General features: G+C 38.2%; 1 protein-coding gene across 19 annotated transcripts in view; it reads left to right on the top strand.

Annotated features, from left to right (window-relative positions):
• Positions 1-17,898, top strand: part of HERC1 (HECT and RLD domain containing E3 ubiquitin protein ligase family member 1) — a 231,896-nt gene that overhangs the window by 53,503 nt on the left and 160,495 nt on the right. For 18 of the 19 annotated variants that reach the window (XM_059890543.1, XM_059890540.1, XM_059890541.1 and 15 more), the window contains one exon: positions 15,912-16,867. In XM_059890543.1, the coding sequence (XP_059746526.1) occupies positions 15,938-16,867 (930 nt within the window). In that variant the 5' untranslated portion in view covers positions 15,912-15,937. Of the gene's footprint in view, positions 1-15,420; positions 15,601-15,911; positions 16,868-17,898 lie in introns of those variants that run through there. The other variant, XM_059890542.1, reaches the window with a different exon arrangement.

Consider the following 17,898-nt stretch of genomic DNA (forward strand, 5'->3'; position numbering starts at 1 on the left):
ACCAAAAGAAACTAAAGACCTATATATAGAAAACTATAAAACACTGGTGAAAGAAGTCAAAGAGGACACTAATAGATGGAGAAATATACCATGTTCATGGATTGGAAAAATCAATATAGTGAAAATGAGTATACTACCCAAAGCAATTTATAGATTCAATGCAATCCCTATCAAGCTACCAACAGTATTCTTCACAGAGCTAGAACAAATAATTTCACAATTTGTATGGAAATACAAAAAGCCTCGAATAGCCAAAGCGATCTTAAGAAAGAAGAATGGAACTGGAGGAATCAACCTACCTGACTTCAGGCTCTACTACAAAGCCACAGTTATCAAGACAGTATGGTACTGGCACAAAGACAGAAATATAGATCAATGGAACAAAATAGAAAGCCCAGAGATAAATCCACACACATATGGACACCTTATCTTTGACAAAGGAAGCAAGCAAGAATATACAATGGATTAAAGACAATCTCTTTAACAAGTGGTGCTGGGAAATCTGGTCAACCACTTATAAAAGAATGAAACTAGAACACTTTCTAACACCATACACAAAAATAAACTAAAAATGGATTAAAGATCTCAACATAAGACCAGAAACTATAAAACTCCTAGAGGAGAACATAGGCAAAACACTCTCTGACATACATCACAGCAGGATCCTCTATGACCCACCTCCCAGAATATTGGAAATAAAAGCAAAAATAAACAAATGGGACCTAATTAACCATCTTAACCACTTTTAAGTGTACAGTTCAGTGGTATTAAATATATTTATAATGATGATGACTCTCATCATTGTCCATCTCCATAGCTATTTTTATTTTGTGAAAACTGAAAACTATTCCCATTAAGCAATAACTGTTTATCCCCCTTCCTCCAAGCCCTTGACAACCACCATTCTGTTTTCTGTCTCTATGATTTTGACAGTATACTCCTAAGTACCTCATATGAATGGAATCATACAGTATTTGTCATTTTGTGACTGGATTATTTCACTTAGCATAACATCCTCAAGGTTCATTCATGTTGTAGTATGTGTTAGAATTTCTTTCCTTTTTAAGGCTGAATAATATCCTATTATATGGATAATACCATGTTTTGTTTATCCATTCATCTGTTGATGGGCACTGGGTTGCTTCTGTCTTTTAGCTTTTGTGAGTAATGCTGCTATGAACATGTGTTTACAGTATGTGTTCTAGACCCTGGTTTTAATTCTTTTGGGTATAACCCAGAAATGGAATTGCTGAATCATATAATAATTCTGTTTGTAATTTTTTGAGGAACGCTGTACAGTTTTCTGGGTTTTGCAGGTGGCTCAGTGGTAAAGAATCTGCCTGCCAGTGCAGGAGACAAGGGAGATGTGGGTTCACTCCCTGGGTTGCGAAGATCCCTTGGAGGAGGAAATGGCAACCCACTCCATATTCTTTTTTTTTTTTTTAAAGATGGCTATAATTTTTTTATTTTTTAAATTATGAAAGTATGATAACACATTTACAGGAGACTTGGAAAATGCAGCACAAAGTTACATATAGTTCCACTATATATTACAGTTATTTTTTCAGTAGATTAAGATTTTTAGTTGGAGTTTCAATATCAAATCTCAAAAATTAATAAAATGAATAGAGGTAAAAGTAGAAAGGTGTAGGACCTGAAAAGCACTGTGAACCAATTCAACATAATTAAGATGTATACAATTTTCACATAATAGCAGGATACAAATTCTATTCAAGTTCCCATAGACTCTACACCAGGAGACACTGCAGCATATCTAGGGACATAAAACAAGGTGCAAAAATTTTCTGGTCTCAAAGTATTGAAATCATATAGGGTCTGTTCTCTTATCACTGTGAAATTATGTTAGAAATCAATATCAAAAGATATTTGAAAATAAATCACAGATTTTGAAGTGCAGTGTGACATTTACCAAGAGAGATCTTTGACAGCCATTGAAAGCTTCAATAAAGTTCAAGACTGAAAAAACACAGAGGTGATTGCAGAAAAGAATATGAAAATGAGAAATTAATATTAAAGATATTTTTAAAACCTCATGGATTTGGGAATTAAATATCCACTTTTAAATGATATGACTCCAGTATTATTACCTGGAAGATCCTATGGACAGAGGAACCTGGTGGGCTGCAGTCCATGGGATTGCAAAGGGTTGGACACAGCTTAGAGACTGAGCATGAGCACAAGCACAGCGCTGTTTCCCACTCACACCAACGGTGCTCAAGGGCGCCCGTTTCTCCACAGTGAGGTGGTAGCTCATTGTATTAACAGTTTTGATTTGCCCTACTTTAATGATTAATGATATTGACCTTTTCATGTGCTGATTGGCCACTTGTATATCTTCTTTGAAGAGAGATCTATTCAAGTCCTTTCCCCATTTTGAATTGGGGTTGGTTTATTTTGTTTTGTTACTGCTTTTAAGAAGATCTCTGTATATCTTGGCTTTTAATCTCTTACCAGATACATGATTTGCAAATATTTTCTTCCATTCTGTGGGTTGCCTTTTTACTCCATTGATACTGTCTTTTGATGAATAAAATTTAAAAATTTTCATGAAGTCAACTTTGTCTTTTTGTTGTTGTTGTTGCTTGTGCCTTTGGTGTGGTATCTGGGACTTCAGTGCTAAATGCAGTGTCCTGAAGCTTTTGCCCTATGTTTTCTTCTAAGAGTTGTGGGTCTTACAATAGGTCTTTGATCCGTTTGAGTTAATTTTTATATATGGTGTGAGATAAGGGTTCAGTTTCATTCTTTGCGTGTGGATACTTAATTTTCTGAGCACCATTTGTTGAAAAGATTGTCCTTTTCCCATTGAATGTCTTGGCACCCTTGTCAAAAATCATTTGACCATGTATGTGAGGGTTTATTTCTGATCTCTAGTCTGTTTTTTCGGCTCTTTGAGGCTCTTTTATTCTATTCTTTGTCCTTTGTAGCGGCCTTTAAAATCAGGAAGTATAAGTCCTACAGCTTTGTTCTTTCTCAAGATTGTTTCGGCCCTTGAGATTCTGTATGAATTTTAGTATTCAGTTGGTCTATTTTTGCCCAAAAAATGTCCTTAGGGTTTTTATAGGAGTTGCATTAAATTTGTAGATCACTTTGCATAGTATTGACATCTTCACAGTATTAAGTCTTCTAATCCATGTACATTTGGAGTGTTTTCATTCCCTGATTAATTCCTCAGTATTTTATTCTTTTTGATGCTATTATAAATGGAATCATTTCCATGATTTCATATTGTGGTTATAGAAATGCAGTTGATTTTTGTGTGTATTGAGTGTCCTGCTACTTTGCTGAATTCATTTGTTAGTTCTAACAGTGTGTGTATGGACTCTAGGATTTTCTATGTATAAGGTATTATTTGGTAACATAATTTTGCTTCTTTCTTTCCAATTTGGATACTTTTAATTTATTTTTCTTGCCTAATTAATCTGACTAGAACTTCTAAGACTGTGTTGAATAGAAGTAGCAAAAGTGAACATTCTTGCTTCGTTCCTGATCTTAGAGGAAAAGCTTTCAGTATTGAAGTATGATGTTCACAGTGCATTTTTGTATGTGGCCTTTACCTACCTACCTTTTTGAGATAGTTTCCTTCTATTCTTAGTTTGCTGGGTATTTTTCACATGAAGAGATGTTGAATTTTATCAAATGCTTTTTCTGAATTTATTGAGATGATCATGTGGTTTGTTTACCCGTCATTTGGTTTCACAGCATCTTGAGTCAGACTGGGTCCTAACACCTGCTCACAAGATATTTGACTTCTTTTTGCACCTCTGCATTTTTAATGGGGCTTACCAAGTGGCACAGTGGTAAAAAGTCTGTCTGCCAGTGCAGGAGACGCAGGAGACACTGGTTCAGTTCTTGGGTCAGGAAGATGCCCTGGAGGAGGAAATGGCAACCCACTCCAGTATTCTTGCCTGGAGAATCCAGTGGACAGAGGAGCCTGGCAGGGCTACCATCCATAGGGTTACAAAAAGTTGGACATGACTGAGCACACACTCACCCACCCACCACTTTTAGTCTTGTTTACAGTTATCCTTGTTAATTTAAGTACTTACCATTATTTGTAGTATTTTATTGTTCCAGTAGCTTCCATTTTCTCTCTTCCCTCAAATTCTATAGTTTTGTCTTTAAAACACCTAGTCCCTCAATAACTGACCGCCACTACTATCAATGGAGATCAGAACTTTCTTCCAAGCATCTTCTGAATCATTGCCTTCTTTACATAACTTGTACCAGAGCACAGTATTTGAGACACACTACAGAAAAGAATTAAAAACAACATAATAATCCCAGTTTGCAAGGTAGTTCTAAACCAGGAGCCCAGACCTGAAGATAGTCAGCTCAATAAATCAAAAGATAACTCTAACCAGTGTGCTTGCTTTTAAATTTTATGTAATTGTTCTACTTCCCCAGAGGCATTTATCCAAGTGCCACAAGGGATGTTTGCTATTGTACGGATACCTCCTTACTCAGCATGTAAGTAATCAAGCAGTTATCTAAAACTTGAACAGTGCGTTAAGCAACCATTGTTGAGGGAAACTGTGTTGGCTGTGAAGTCAGCTAGCTCTTCTACTTTCAGGGCGAGATTCCAGATTATTTGTTCATTGGTGCTCACTCTGATCCATGGGAAGAAAGTGCTCCTTATGGAGGCAAAGCCAGAATCATTTATGCCTCCTGGAGGTTCTTGTCTAAGGTGATTACAGAGGCTTTATGGGACAAACCAGTGAGAGACTTCTGTTTGGTTATGTAGGAAGAATAGGACAGTGAATACAGCAAGGGCACACTGTCCCTGTATTCTCAGGTATCAAGGCAACAGAGTCCCTAAGGATAGAGGTCAGTCCCCAAATTTCCACGTAAGAAGGTGTAACTAGGGGTGTACTTAAGGCACCTGCAGAAGTGTTAGTATCTGTGGATTCATTTATTGACATAGAGGTGTTAGCATTACTCAACCAAGGCTCAGACATTGTGTTGTTACACACTGAGAGGTTATCTGGGTACATAGATATGTTAATAAGTTTATAAAATGACTGGACTTAGATTGGCAACTCCACAGGACCTTTCTTGCAAATATTCAAAATATCTCATTTTCCCCTCCCAGGGCTGGGTCAGATTGAAGCAAGGAATAAATTTAGGCAGGCTTGGCACTCTGACTCTAAAATGGGCTCATGGAACAGTCTAAACTGGCAGCAGCATATGGAACCTCTGTGAAATTGCTTATAAGGTGAACCAATGAATCTTTGTAATTTTAGATAGACTAAGTTTTCTTTGGGGCTTCCCTGGTAGCTCAGATAGTAAAGAATCTGCCTGCAATACAGGAGACCAGGTTTGATCTCTGGGTTGGGAAGATCCCCTGGAAAAGGGAATGGCAGCCCACTCCAATATTCTTGCCTGGAGAATCCCATAGACAGCCAGCCTCAGACGCCATCTCCTTCAGATTCTGAGCTTTACTTTCAGGTTGGCAGATGTTATGCAGGTCCGGTTGGGGTTTGGTGCCACTTGTAGGTGTGGCATGGATCCAGGAATCTGCTCCCTGATATTCAGTGGCATAGTGGCTAGTCAACAGTACCTGATAAGGCGCCCTTCTGCCTTCTTTTGATAATGTATCCTACATTCATTTTGGGTAAGCAGTTCCTGCCATACTGTTTTGTTTTCTTTTTCCCCAATAGTTTATTGACTTGTAATTCATATAACACACAATTAACCATTTTAAAGTGAATAATTCAGCTGTACTTCACCACATTGTGCTACCACCGTCTCTGTCTAGTTCCAAAACATTTTCATTACTCTGTAGTAAAACTTCTTACCCATTACGCAGTTTCTCCTTATTCTCTCCTCCCACTAGCTTCTGGCAAGAAATGACTTTCTTTTTCTCTCTGTGCATTTTCCAGTGCTTGGACATCTCATGTAAAAAGAATCATACAATATGTGACTTTTTAATGTCTAGCTTTCACTTAGCGTAATGTTAACAAGGTTCAGTCATGTTGCAGTAGGTATCATTACCTTATTCCTTTGTATGGGTGGATTGCATTGCATTGCATAGATAATATATTTTGTTTACTCATTCATCTGTTGATGGCACTTGAGTTTCCACTTTTTGACTATTATGAGTAAATATGTTGTGAATTTTCCATACAAGTTTTCTTGTGAATGTATGTTTTCAGTTTTATTGGTATAGACCTCAGCTTTCATCACTTTCTCAGCGGGATTCACGGTCTGACAGTAGATTCATAACCAGAGGTTTATGTACTGTTGTATTTGTCAAGGAATTAAGTCTGACAGTTACTGTGGTTGCCACTCTGTATTTCTTTCATTTCTGCTTCATGTATTTCATTACTGTGCTCATACATAAAGGTTTGCAACAGTTGTATCTTGATAATGATTATACTGTTTATTACCAAGAAACTTTTTGTCCCAATTGTTATTTACTATTAAATAGGTAATACTTTCTTGGCGGGGTGTGGGGGGGGGTGTTGAATTTGCTTGTTAAATTATTACCTTACATTTTATCTTTAAGCTTTCCACATTGTTTTGTTTTACATCTCTCTCTTATGGATAGCATATATATTTTAAATAAGTTTTACTTATTAGATCTTATTGTTATATATACTTAATTTATAACAGATTATAAATAATGTGCATATATTTTGTTTAGATAGCATATAGATTTTTTTTTGGTATCAGTCTTTGTCTTTTTAAAGTACTTTTTAAATTTATTTTTTAATTGGAGGAAAATTGTACAATGTTGTGTTGGTTTCTGCTGTACAACAATGTGAATCAGCCATACATATATCCTTTCCCACTTGAGCCTCCCTATCCCTCCCCTTCCCTCCCCCAACCCCACTGCCCTAGGTCATCACAGATTGCCTGATGGCTGGGCTCCCTGTCTTACATAGCAGCTTATCACTAGCTGCGTATTTTACACATGATAGTGTGTATATGTCGATGCTACTTTCTCCATTTGTCCCATTCTTTCCTCCCCCCACTGTGTCCACAAGACTCTTCGCTGCATCTGCGTCTCCATTCTAGCCATGCAGGTAGGTTCGCCAGCACCATTTTCCTAGATTCCATATGTATGCATTAACATACAATATTTGTTTTTCTCTTTGACTTACTTCACTCTGTATAACCAGCTCTTGGTTCATCCAGCTCATGGAACTGACTCAAATTCCTTCTTTTTTATGGCTGAGTAGTATTCCACTGTATTATGTACCACATCTTTATCCATTCATCTGTAGCCATCTGGACATGTAGGTTGCTTCCATTTCTTGGCTGTTGTAAATAGTGCTGCAGTGAACATTGGGATACATGTGTCCTTTAAAATTGTGGCTTTCTTAGGGTATATGTCCAGTAGTGGGATTGCTGGGTCATATGGTAGATTTATTTTTAGTTTGTTGAAGAATTTCCATAGTGTTGTCCATAATGGGTGCATCACCTACCAACAGTGTAGGAGGGTTTCCTTTTCTTCACATCCTCTCCAGCATTTATTGTTTATAGATTTTTTGATGATGGCCATTCTGACTGGTGTGAGGTGATACCTCATTGTAGTTTTGATTTGCATTTCTTTAATAATGGGCAATTTTGAGCATCTTTTCACATGTTTGTTGGCCATATGTATGTCTTCTTTGGAGAAATGTCCGTTAGGTCTTCTGCCCCTTTTTTGATTGGAATGTTTGTTTTTCTAATATGAGCTGTATGAACTGCTTATATGTATATATTTTTTAGAGGTTAATTCTTTGTCAGTTGTTTCTATTGCAATTATTTTCTCCTGAGGGTTGTCTTTTAATCTTGTTTATTGTTTCCTTTGCTCTGAAAAACTATTAAGTTTAATTAGGTTCCATTTGTTTATTTTCGTTTTTATTTCCATTATTCTAGGAGGTGAATCAAAGAGGATCTTGCTGTGATTTATGTCACAGAGTGTACTGCCTATGTTTTCCTTTAAGAGCTTTATAGTTTGTGGCCTTACATTTAAGTGTTTAATCCATTTTGAGTTCATTTTTTTGTGTATGGTGGTAGGAAGTGTTCTAGTTCAATTCTTTTACACATAGCTGTCCAGTTTCCCAGCACCACTTATTGAAGAGGCTGTCTTTTCTCCATTGTATATTCTTGCCTCCTTTGTCAAAGATGAGGTGCCCATGGGTGCATGGGTTTATCTCTGCAGCCGAGGCCTGTGGGGAGTTGGTACAGTCTGAGGCAGTTCTGTGTGCTCTCCCATGGGAACTGGCCCTCCGAGTCATGTGTCCCTCCACAGAGCTAAGCTGTATAGGTTCCTGCAGTGGTGTGGGCAGTAAGTAACCTGTATTTTCTCACAGCTTAGTGGCAGATGCTATCTTTGTGGTCTGGACCGCAGTGGACGGTATTTTGCCCCCTGGCTCAGGCACTTGCCCTGGCTTTGGTGGTGACCAGTCCGCTTGGATTGCCCCCTCTGGGATCGTACATTGCAGTCGTGTCTAGTTCTGCCTTTGGCACTCGTAACCAGCTTTGGTGGTGGCTGGGCATACATACCTGTGTGTGTGTGCACTCAGTTGTTCAGTCATGTCTGACTCTTTGTGACCCCATGGACTGTACCCTGTCAGGCTCCTCTGTCCATGGAATTTCCAGGCAAGAATACTGGAGCGGGTTGCCATATCCTACTGTAGGTGATCTTCACCCAGAGACTGAACCTGCCTCTCTTGTGCCTGCTTCATTGGCAGGTGGATTCTTTACTACTGCACCACCTGGGAAGTAACTGTATCTACCTCTGGGGTTGTGTGGTTCACAGCCGCTACTTACTCCACTTGTGGCATTCACTAAGGTGGGTTACTGTGGTCTCTAAGCTCACGGAGTCTGAGGGTCCCTGCAACAATGACCTCTTGCCCCTGGGAGGCACAGGCTTTTCCCTGGACTCCCTCAGCTGTGTTGTATTAGCACATATGTTCATGGCAGTCAACCCCGATGCTCTCCCTGAGGTCCGACCCCTGAAGCCTGAACCTCAGCACTCGGTCCCCATTCACTTTGGTGGGCATGCTGGGAAGTACTGTTTCACATTGATCTCTGTGAGGAATTCTTTCCATTTTGCCTCCCAAGCACTTGTTGCTGTGCTCCCCTCTGAGATTCTGAAGCTCCTCCCTTCCCCCCGCCCATGAGAGGGTTCCTGAGAGTGTGGAGACTTTTTCTCCTTCACAACTCCGTCCCTGGGGTGCAGGTCCCTGTCCCAAAATCCTTTGTCTCTTTTTTATCTTTGTTTTTTGCCCTGCTTCATTCTGAGGAGATTGGCTTGCCTTTTTGGAAGCCAACAGTCTGCTGCCAGCATTCTGTAGGAATTGTTTCACATGCAGATGTAAATTTGATGTGTTTCTGGGGAGGAGCATGGTCTTTCCATCTTACTCCTCTGCCATGTTGAAAAGTCCCGTGTCTTTGGTTTAAATAGATGGGTTTTGCTGGTAGTGATGTAGCAGATATGCTTAGTCTTATTGCAGACCTTTTTTCTGTTTTATCTTTTAATACTTCTTTACTTTCTTCATGTTTTTGTCCCTTTGTTATATATTTTGCATTTCTTTGATTCATCTCTGTCCTTGCATAATTTGGAAAAGTATAAGAATATCGCTGGATAGCAGTAATTATCCAGAAAAGGAAATAGGAAAATTCCATTCATACTAGCACAAAACCAAAAATACTTAAGAAACACTTTATTAAGAAAGGCATAGGACCTATATGGAGAAAATGTAAAATAAGGTTGGGTCAAATAGAAAGGCATATTATGTTCTTGGGTGAACAAATTATCATGAAAATGTCTATTTTATGAAAATATATGTATTTAATGAAGTTCAAATTAAAATGTGCTCTGTTGAGAGGTAGCATGTAATTTTTTTTTTTAGAGTGATGTTTCATTTTTTTTTCCTCTTTTTAAAAATTAAGTTTATTTATTTTAGTTGGAGGCTAATTACTTTACAATATTGTAGTGGTTTCTGCCATACATTGATATGAATCAGCCATGGGGGTAGCATGTAATTGAATACAATAATCTTAGCGGTTAGGGACATGCTTTACCCCATCAGAACATTTATAACGCCATTGTAATCAAGTCACTGTTGGCATAAGAATGGCAAGTAGACCAAATATACAGAGAGAGAGAGAGAGAGAGAGATTTTAATTCTCATAGTTGTTTCCCCCACCCACACCCCTTAGTTGTCCTTGCCTTTGCTAACTTATTATTTGCGTCTGCTCTTCCTTGGACACTTTATAATTCTTTCTTCATTTCCAAGAATTTTGTCTTTTTCTTCCATTTCCTTCTTGTTGTTCAGTCGCTAAGTTGTGTCCAACTCTTTGGGACATCATAAACTGCAGCACACCAGGCTTCCCTGCCCTTCATCATCTCCCAGAGTTCAGTCAAACTCATGTCCATTGAGTCGGTGGTGCCATCCAACCATCTAATCCTCTGTTGTCCCCTTCTCCTCCTGCCTTCAGTCTTTCCCAGCTTTAGTGTCTTTTCGAATGAGTCAGCTCACTCATATCAAGTGGCCAAGGTATTGGAGCTTCAGCATCAGTCCTTCCAATGAATATTCAGGGTTGATTTCCTTTAGGATTGACTGGTTTGATCTCCTTGCTGTCGAAGGACTCTCGAGAGTCTTCTCCAGCACTGCAGTTTGAAACCATCAGTTCTTCAGCACTCAGCCTTCTTCTCTTCCTGTCCCTTACCTTTTTAAAAACTTTTATTTATTATGTGGTCTTTTTCTGATTTTATTTTTCTAATTTCTGAATCAAGATTTTTTATATCCTCAAATGTTTAAATGTGTTTAGTTTTGTTTGAATTGTTAACTTCTATTTTTTTACGCTTTCTTTTTATCAGGAAGATTTCCCTTAGTTGATGTTTGTGAACTTTCCTGATTTTCTGTAGTAGTTCTTTGTGGTCTTTTTTCTTGTTCATTTTTACTGTATCGAGCTTTTAAGAAAATAATATTCCTAATTTAATGGCACCCTCTTTTTAAATTTTTAATTAGAGAATAATTGCTTTGCAATGTTGTGTTAGCTTCTGCCATACAACATTAATTAGCCATAAGTATACATATGTCCCCTCCCTCTTATACATAAGTATACATATGTACCTCCCTCCTACCCTCTGTCCCATCCCACCCCTCTAAGTTGTCACAGAGCACAGGATTGAGCTCCACTAGCTTATCTTTACATATGGTAATGTTTATGTCTCAGTGCCACTCTCAATTTATCCCACCATCTCCTTCTCCCACTGTGTACACCACAAGTCTGTTCTCTATGTCTGCAACTCTATTGCTGAATGGAACTCTCTTCTGTCTATATAGCAAAGTCCAAGTACTTTGAAGAATTTTTTGGTGTGTGTGTATGTCATTCGTTTCTTTTGCTTGAGAGGAAGCTTTGTTATATCTCCAGTTTTATGGTTCTCTTTTGTCTTGCAGAACCCTAAATATTCACTCCTACTTTTTTTCTTTTACCTTTTACCATCCAGTTGCCAAAGAATTCTTCTCTCTTCTTTTTTGTCTTTTTTCTCCTCTCTGCATTTCAAGGATTACTCACATAAATCATACCTGTCAATTAAAATTGTACCTGCTCCTTTAAATCATTCCTGACCCTTTAAATCTACTTTGAAATCTCTTTCTTGTAGTTTGTGTTCTAGAAACTTGTTCTGTATTTTCAGATTTAGTGTGGATCTAATCTTTCTGGTGTCATTCCAGATCATCTTTAGGCTCCTTCGATATCCTTCCTCTTCTCGGTTTCCTACAAATTTTCTTAGTCTGCTTTTGCTTGCCCAAAGCCTTGTGGCTGTTTGAGGTGAGAGTATGTGCACTGGGATTGATGCTGTTTCTTTTTTTTACAGCTGATTTGCAATTTTGTCATAATATATCTTCAAATTATGCTGTAGGTATAGTTTTGTGTAGAATTTAATTTTTCCTTACTGTTGGGGAGGAAATTTGGGGAGATAATTATGTAACTGCCACTGTCCTCAGCTGTCTTGGAAGTCCAGGATTACTTAATAAATGGTAGTGGCATAATTAGCCATCTACATGGAAACAATAAAATTGGAATCCAATTTTACACCATACAGAGCTTATTAAAAATGCTACTGCTTCATTTTGATATTTGGCAAAACTAATACAATTATGTAAAGTTTAAAAAAAAAAAAAAAATGCTACTGCTGCTGCTGCTGCTAAGTCGCTTCAGTCGTGTCCAACTCTGTGCGACCCCATAGACGGCAGCCCACCAGGCTCCCCCGTCCCTGGGATTTTCCAGGCAAGAACACTGGAGTGGGTTGCCATTTCCTTCTGCTGCTGCTGCTGCTGCTGCTAAGTCGCTTCAGTCGTGTCCAACTCTGTGTGACCCCAGAGACGGCAGCCCATCAGGCTCCCCTATCCCTGGGATTCTTCAGGCAAGAAGACTGGAGTGGGTTGCCATTTCCTTCTCCAATGCATGGAAGTGAAAAGTGAAAGTGAAGTTGCTCAGTTGTGTCCGACTCCTAGCGACCCCATGGACTGCAGCCCAGGCTCCTCCGCCCATGAGATTTTCCAGGCGAGAGTACTGGAGTGGGGTGCCATTGCCTTCTCCGGCCATTTCCTTCTAGATGAATGCAAAATTCATATAAAGACTCATGTGTAAAAACATAAAAATATACCTCAAGAAAATCCAGGTGAATATCTGGATAACCTAGGAGTCATTTGTAAGAGCATGGTGATGTTGGGGTACTCCTTTAACCAAGAATGGAAAGCAGGAGCTGTAAAAGAAAAGATGTGTGCGTATGCAAAAGGTAGATTTAGAAGAAATATTTGCACTTTTGAGAACAATGATAAAATACAAAAACTTTTTACAAATTGACAGGAAAAATAACCCAGTAGAAAAATATGTGACCAGAAGGACACGAATAAGCATTTCCCAGAAAAGTATATCCAAATGACAAATACACATTCGATGTTCAGATGTTAGTAATCAGGGAGATTCAAATTAGAGCAGTGACATAGTGCTTTATAACAATCAAACTAGCAAAATTAAAAAGAGAAAAATTACCTGTGGCTCACAGGGATGGAGGTAAATAAGGTACTTTTATATCCTCTGCACAATGTTTAGGTAAGTACTTTGCTGAATAAAGTGGAAGGAGGCTTATGGTTTTATTTTCCCTCTCCTAAGTATATACTTTCCAAGTATCTAGTGAAGATAAATAAAGCATAGTAATTATAAGCTTGAAAAGGGAAGTACCATTAGGTTTTATATTTAGAATTTGACAGGATGTATTTAGAAACAGGAAACTCCTTTAATTAGCCTGGCTTATCTGTCACTGGAGCTCTTTCTTTAAGGTCTATCTATATCTTGAAAATAAAATGCCCTTCACTATATGAGGATCTTTCCCTACCACTAACTGTCATGACTACCATCCTGGGGACTTGCTTGAAAGGCAGGAGTTAGTCTCAACTCCCCTGCAATATTTTATGATGAAAATTTTCAAACATACAGCAAAGTTGAAAGACTTAAAAATGAATAGGCATATATACTCAACACTGAGGTTCTTCCATTAATACTTTATTATACTTGTTTTATCATATAGCTTATCCATATGTCTGTGTGTATGTGTATATATGTTTACACATACCCACCAATGTATCTTATTATTTGATGTATTTCAAGATTACTCACATCAGTGTATTTCCTCCAAATATATGCTTTTATAATATATATCAACTCTATTATATATTTATGCTTATATATGTATATCAACTGGAGTTCAGTATTTATTAAGGTAAAATTTACATGCAGTGAAATGTAAAATCTTAAATATATATTCACTGTGTTTTTACAAATGCGTAGAGCTTTGTAATCCAATACTGCCCTCACCTTAGGAAGTTACCTCATGCCCTTCCCAGTCTATTCATGCCCTCACCTTCTAGAGGCAGCTGTCATTTAGCATTGAATCTTCTTATGGTTGTGTTTTTTTCTGGGTCAATTTGTAGGAGAGAAATTGTTGGGTCATCAACAAACTAATACATGTTTAGTTTTGGAGGCTTCCCAGGTGGCGCTAATGGTAAACAATCTGCCTCCCAATGCAGGAGACTTATGAGACGCGGGTTTGATCCCTGGGTTGGAAGATCCCATGGAGGAGAGCATGGCAACCCACTCCAGTATTCTTGCCTGGAGAATTCCATGGACAGAGGAGCCTGGTAGGCTACAGTCCGTGGGGTTGCAAAGAGATATGACTAAAGCAACTTAGCACACACTCATGCATGATTAGTTTTATAAGAAATTACTAGACATCTTTCTAAGGTGGCTGTTCAGATTTTACATTTCCACAAATGGTTTGTAAGAGTTCTGATTGCTCTGTATCCGTGCTAACCTTTGATCTTGTCAGCCTTATTAATTTTAATCCTTATGGGTGTGTATTAATATCTGTGTTGTTAATTGGCATCTTTCTGATGAATAATGATGTTGAGCACTTGTGCATTTTGGCCATTCACATATCTTTGGTGAAGTTTTGTTCACATCCTTTTTGACGATTTTAAAAATTAGGTTGTCTTTTTATTATTGAGTTGTTCAGTTCCGTTCAGTCGCTCAGTCATGTCCGACTGTTTGCGACCCCATGAATCGCACCACGCCAGGCCTCCCTGTCCATCACCAACTCCCGGAGTTCACTCAAACTCACGTCCATCGAGTCAGTGATGCCATCCAGCCATCTCATCCTCTGTGGTCCCCTTCTCCTCCTGCCCCCAATCCCTCCCAGCATTAGGGTCTTTTCTAAGGAGTCAATTCTTGGCATGAGGTGGCCAAAGTACTGGAGTTTCAGCTTTAGCATCAATCCTTCCAATGAACACCCAGGACTGATCTCCTTTAGGATGAACTGGTTGGATCTCCTTGCAGTCCAAGGGACTCTCAAGAGTCTTCTCCAACACCACACTTCAAAAGCATCAATACTTCGGTGCTCAGTAGGAGTCCTTAATTGTATCTTGGATAGTCCTTTGCAGGATATATGTCTTGTGAATATTTTATCCCAGCAAACTTAGTTTTTAAGTGTTACTGTCAACAAATACTTACTGAGAGCACTTACCGTATGCTAGAATACAGCAGTAAACAAAATATATAAAAAAAATTCTTGCTGATGCCACAGTTCTGGAGTCACTGTAGTTCCTCAGTACAGTCAGGGAGACCAGTAAGAAGGCTTCTTCGGTGATCCAAGAGATGGCTTAGACTGGGGTTTTAGCAATGGAAGAGTGTGAGAACTATTTGGATTCTTCTGTATTTTGAGAGTAGAATTGACTAATTGAATTTGGAGTATAAGTATAAGAGAGGGAGCAATCAATGATGGCTCCCAAAGTTTTTTAGCCAGAGGAAATGGAAGGATAGGGTTGCCATTTATTGAAATGAGGAATTCCACAAGAGGAATAGGTTTGGGTGGGTGTGGGGAAAATGTTGGATTGGGAATTCAGTTTTAAATTTTATTTGAAATGCCTATTAGGTGTCTATATATGGAGAGGTCAAGTGGACGATTACATGTATAAGTTTGGAATTCAGAGCAGAGGCCAGGAGATATAAATCTGGGATCCATCTTCGTGTAGAACCCATTGTTATAATGATAGTGGGACCAGAATCCAAAGAGAAAAGGTACATAAATCACTGATTTTTAAAATAAACCTTTTATTTTGTGATAATTTTAGATTTACATTAAATTTGAAGAGATAGTGCAGCGTTCTTGTATGCCCTTTACCCGTTTCTCCCTAATATTGCCATCTTAAATAACCATGGTACATTTACTGAAGCTAAAATACTAACATTGGTACATAATTGTTAACTAAAGTCCAGACTTTGTGCTTCATCAGTTTGAGATTACTAATTGTAATATGTGATGGAAGTTAAGAAACATTTTCTGAAGTATCTTCATAGGTTTTTGATTGCTTTTTCTTCTCTCTTTATAGAACTAATGGCTGAAGAGTAAATCAGTATGGCAACTATGGTTCCACCAGTGAAACTGAAATGGCTTGAACACCTCAACAGCTCCTGGATTACAGAGGACAGTGAATCTATTGCTACAAGAGAGGGGGTTGCTGTTTTATATTCTAAACTGGTCAGCAATAAGGAAGTAGTACCTTTGCCTCAACAAGTTTTGTGCCTCAAAGGACCACAGCTGCCAGACTTTGAACGTGAGTCTCTTTCAAGCGATGAACAGGACCACTATTTGGATGCCCTTCTTAGCAGTCAGCTAGCACTTGCAAAGATGGTATGTTCAGATTCCCCATTTGCTGGGGCACTTCGAAAACGATTGCTTGTACTCCAGCGTGTCTTCTATGCACTTTCTAATAAATACCACGACAAAGGCAAAGTGAAACAGCAGCAGCATTCTCCGGAGAGCAGCTCTGGTTCAGCAGATGTCCATTCTGTTAGTGAACGTCCTCGGTCAAGCACTGATGCACTTATAGAAATGGGTGTTCGAACTGGTCTAAGTTTATTATTTGCACTTCTGAGACAAAGTTGGATGATGCCTGTGTCGGGACCTGGTCTCAGTCTTTGCAATGATGTTATTCATACTGCAATTGAAGTTGTGAGCTCTTTGCCACCATTATCTTTAGCAAATGAAAGCAAGATTCCACCTATGGGCTTGGATTGCTTATCACAAGTAACAACCTTTCTTAAAGGAGTAACTATTCCCAATTCTGGAGCAGACACTTTAGGTCGTAGATTAGCTTCTGAGTTGCTGCTTGGTTTAGCAGCTCAGCGAGGTTCTTTGCGGTATCTCCTTGAATGGATAGAAATGGCACTGGGGGCTTCAGCAGTTGTAAATTCCATGGAGAAAAGCAAACTACTGTCAAGCCAAGAAGGAATGATCAGCTTTGACTGCTTTATGACTATATTAATGCAGATGAGGCGTTCTTTGGTATGTATAATAAATCTCAGCTTTAAAATTCTTATCTAACAATTTCGGAAAAGGTCAACTCAGCTTTTAATGAATTGGTGGTAACAGTGAATGATTTGAGAATTCTACTGGCGATATTAAGTTAGTTAAATATTTTACATACTTGGAGTGAATAAACTTTTATATGTGTTGATGTGAATACGTAATTTAAGGACAAACTAGTTGGTATTATGTTAAGATTTCTGAATCAGAAGTCAGGATTGTAGTTTAAGTTTTATGGCTTCTTGTACGAACTTGAGAAATTCATCTAACTTTGCTCTGTTTTAGCAAACTCAAATGTAAAATGAGGGGCCTTGGCTGGTGAGTATGGAGATCTTTTGACAAATTGCTAATTTCTAGCTTCTCAATTTTTATTAAATATTTATTATATGCTAAGTATTATTCTAGGCCCTAGGGATACAGCAGAGAAAAATGTAGTTTCTTGGATCTCACAGCCTAGTGGGGGAATCAGACAGTGCATATAAATTTCAGGTAGTGTGAAGTTCTAAGAATTAAAATGAGGGAAAGGGAATGCAGAATGATGGACTCAAGCAGAGATTGGGGAGGGGGATAGGTGTGGTATTTTAGTTAATGTGGTCAAGAAAGTCTCTGAATTGTGACATTTGAGCAGAGACCTGAATGGAGGGAAGTGATGAACCGAGCGTCCTAGATTTGTAATGAATATCTTGTTCATGAAGGAATTTAATTACTTGATTATCATAAAGGAACTAACTTTGGATACCATATTAAAGAATAAACAGTAAAATGCAGTGCAGTATGATCAATTTCAAGAATTTCTGAAATTGAAATTCAGTGCTTTTTGAAAACAGAATAAAAGTTTGAAATAATACAAATTTGGAATATAAAGATTAAACCATTCATAAATTGACTTAATTTCATTTGGGTGACATTGATCAGCCTTTTTGGTGTCCTTTATCACCAGATATCATATATCATTTAACAAATTTATTTAGTTTATAAAAATATGATTTATAAATTATGTGTGTATGTTT

This window comes from Bos taurus, chromosome 10 (genome assembly GCF_002263795.3).
Source record: "Bos taurus isolate L1 Dominette 01449 registration number 42190680 breed Hereford chromosome 10, ARS-UCD2.0, whole genome shotgun sequence".
Taxonomy (NCBI): Eukaryota; Metazoa; Chordata; class Mammalia; order Artiodactyla; family Bovidae; genus Bos; species Bos taurus.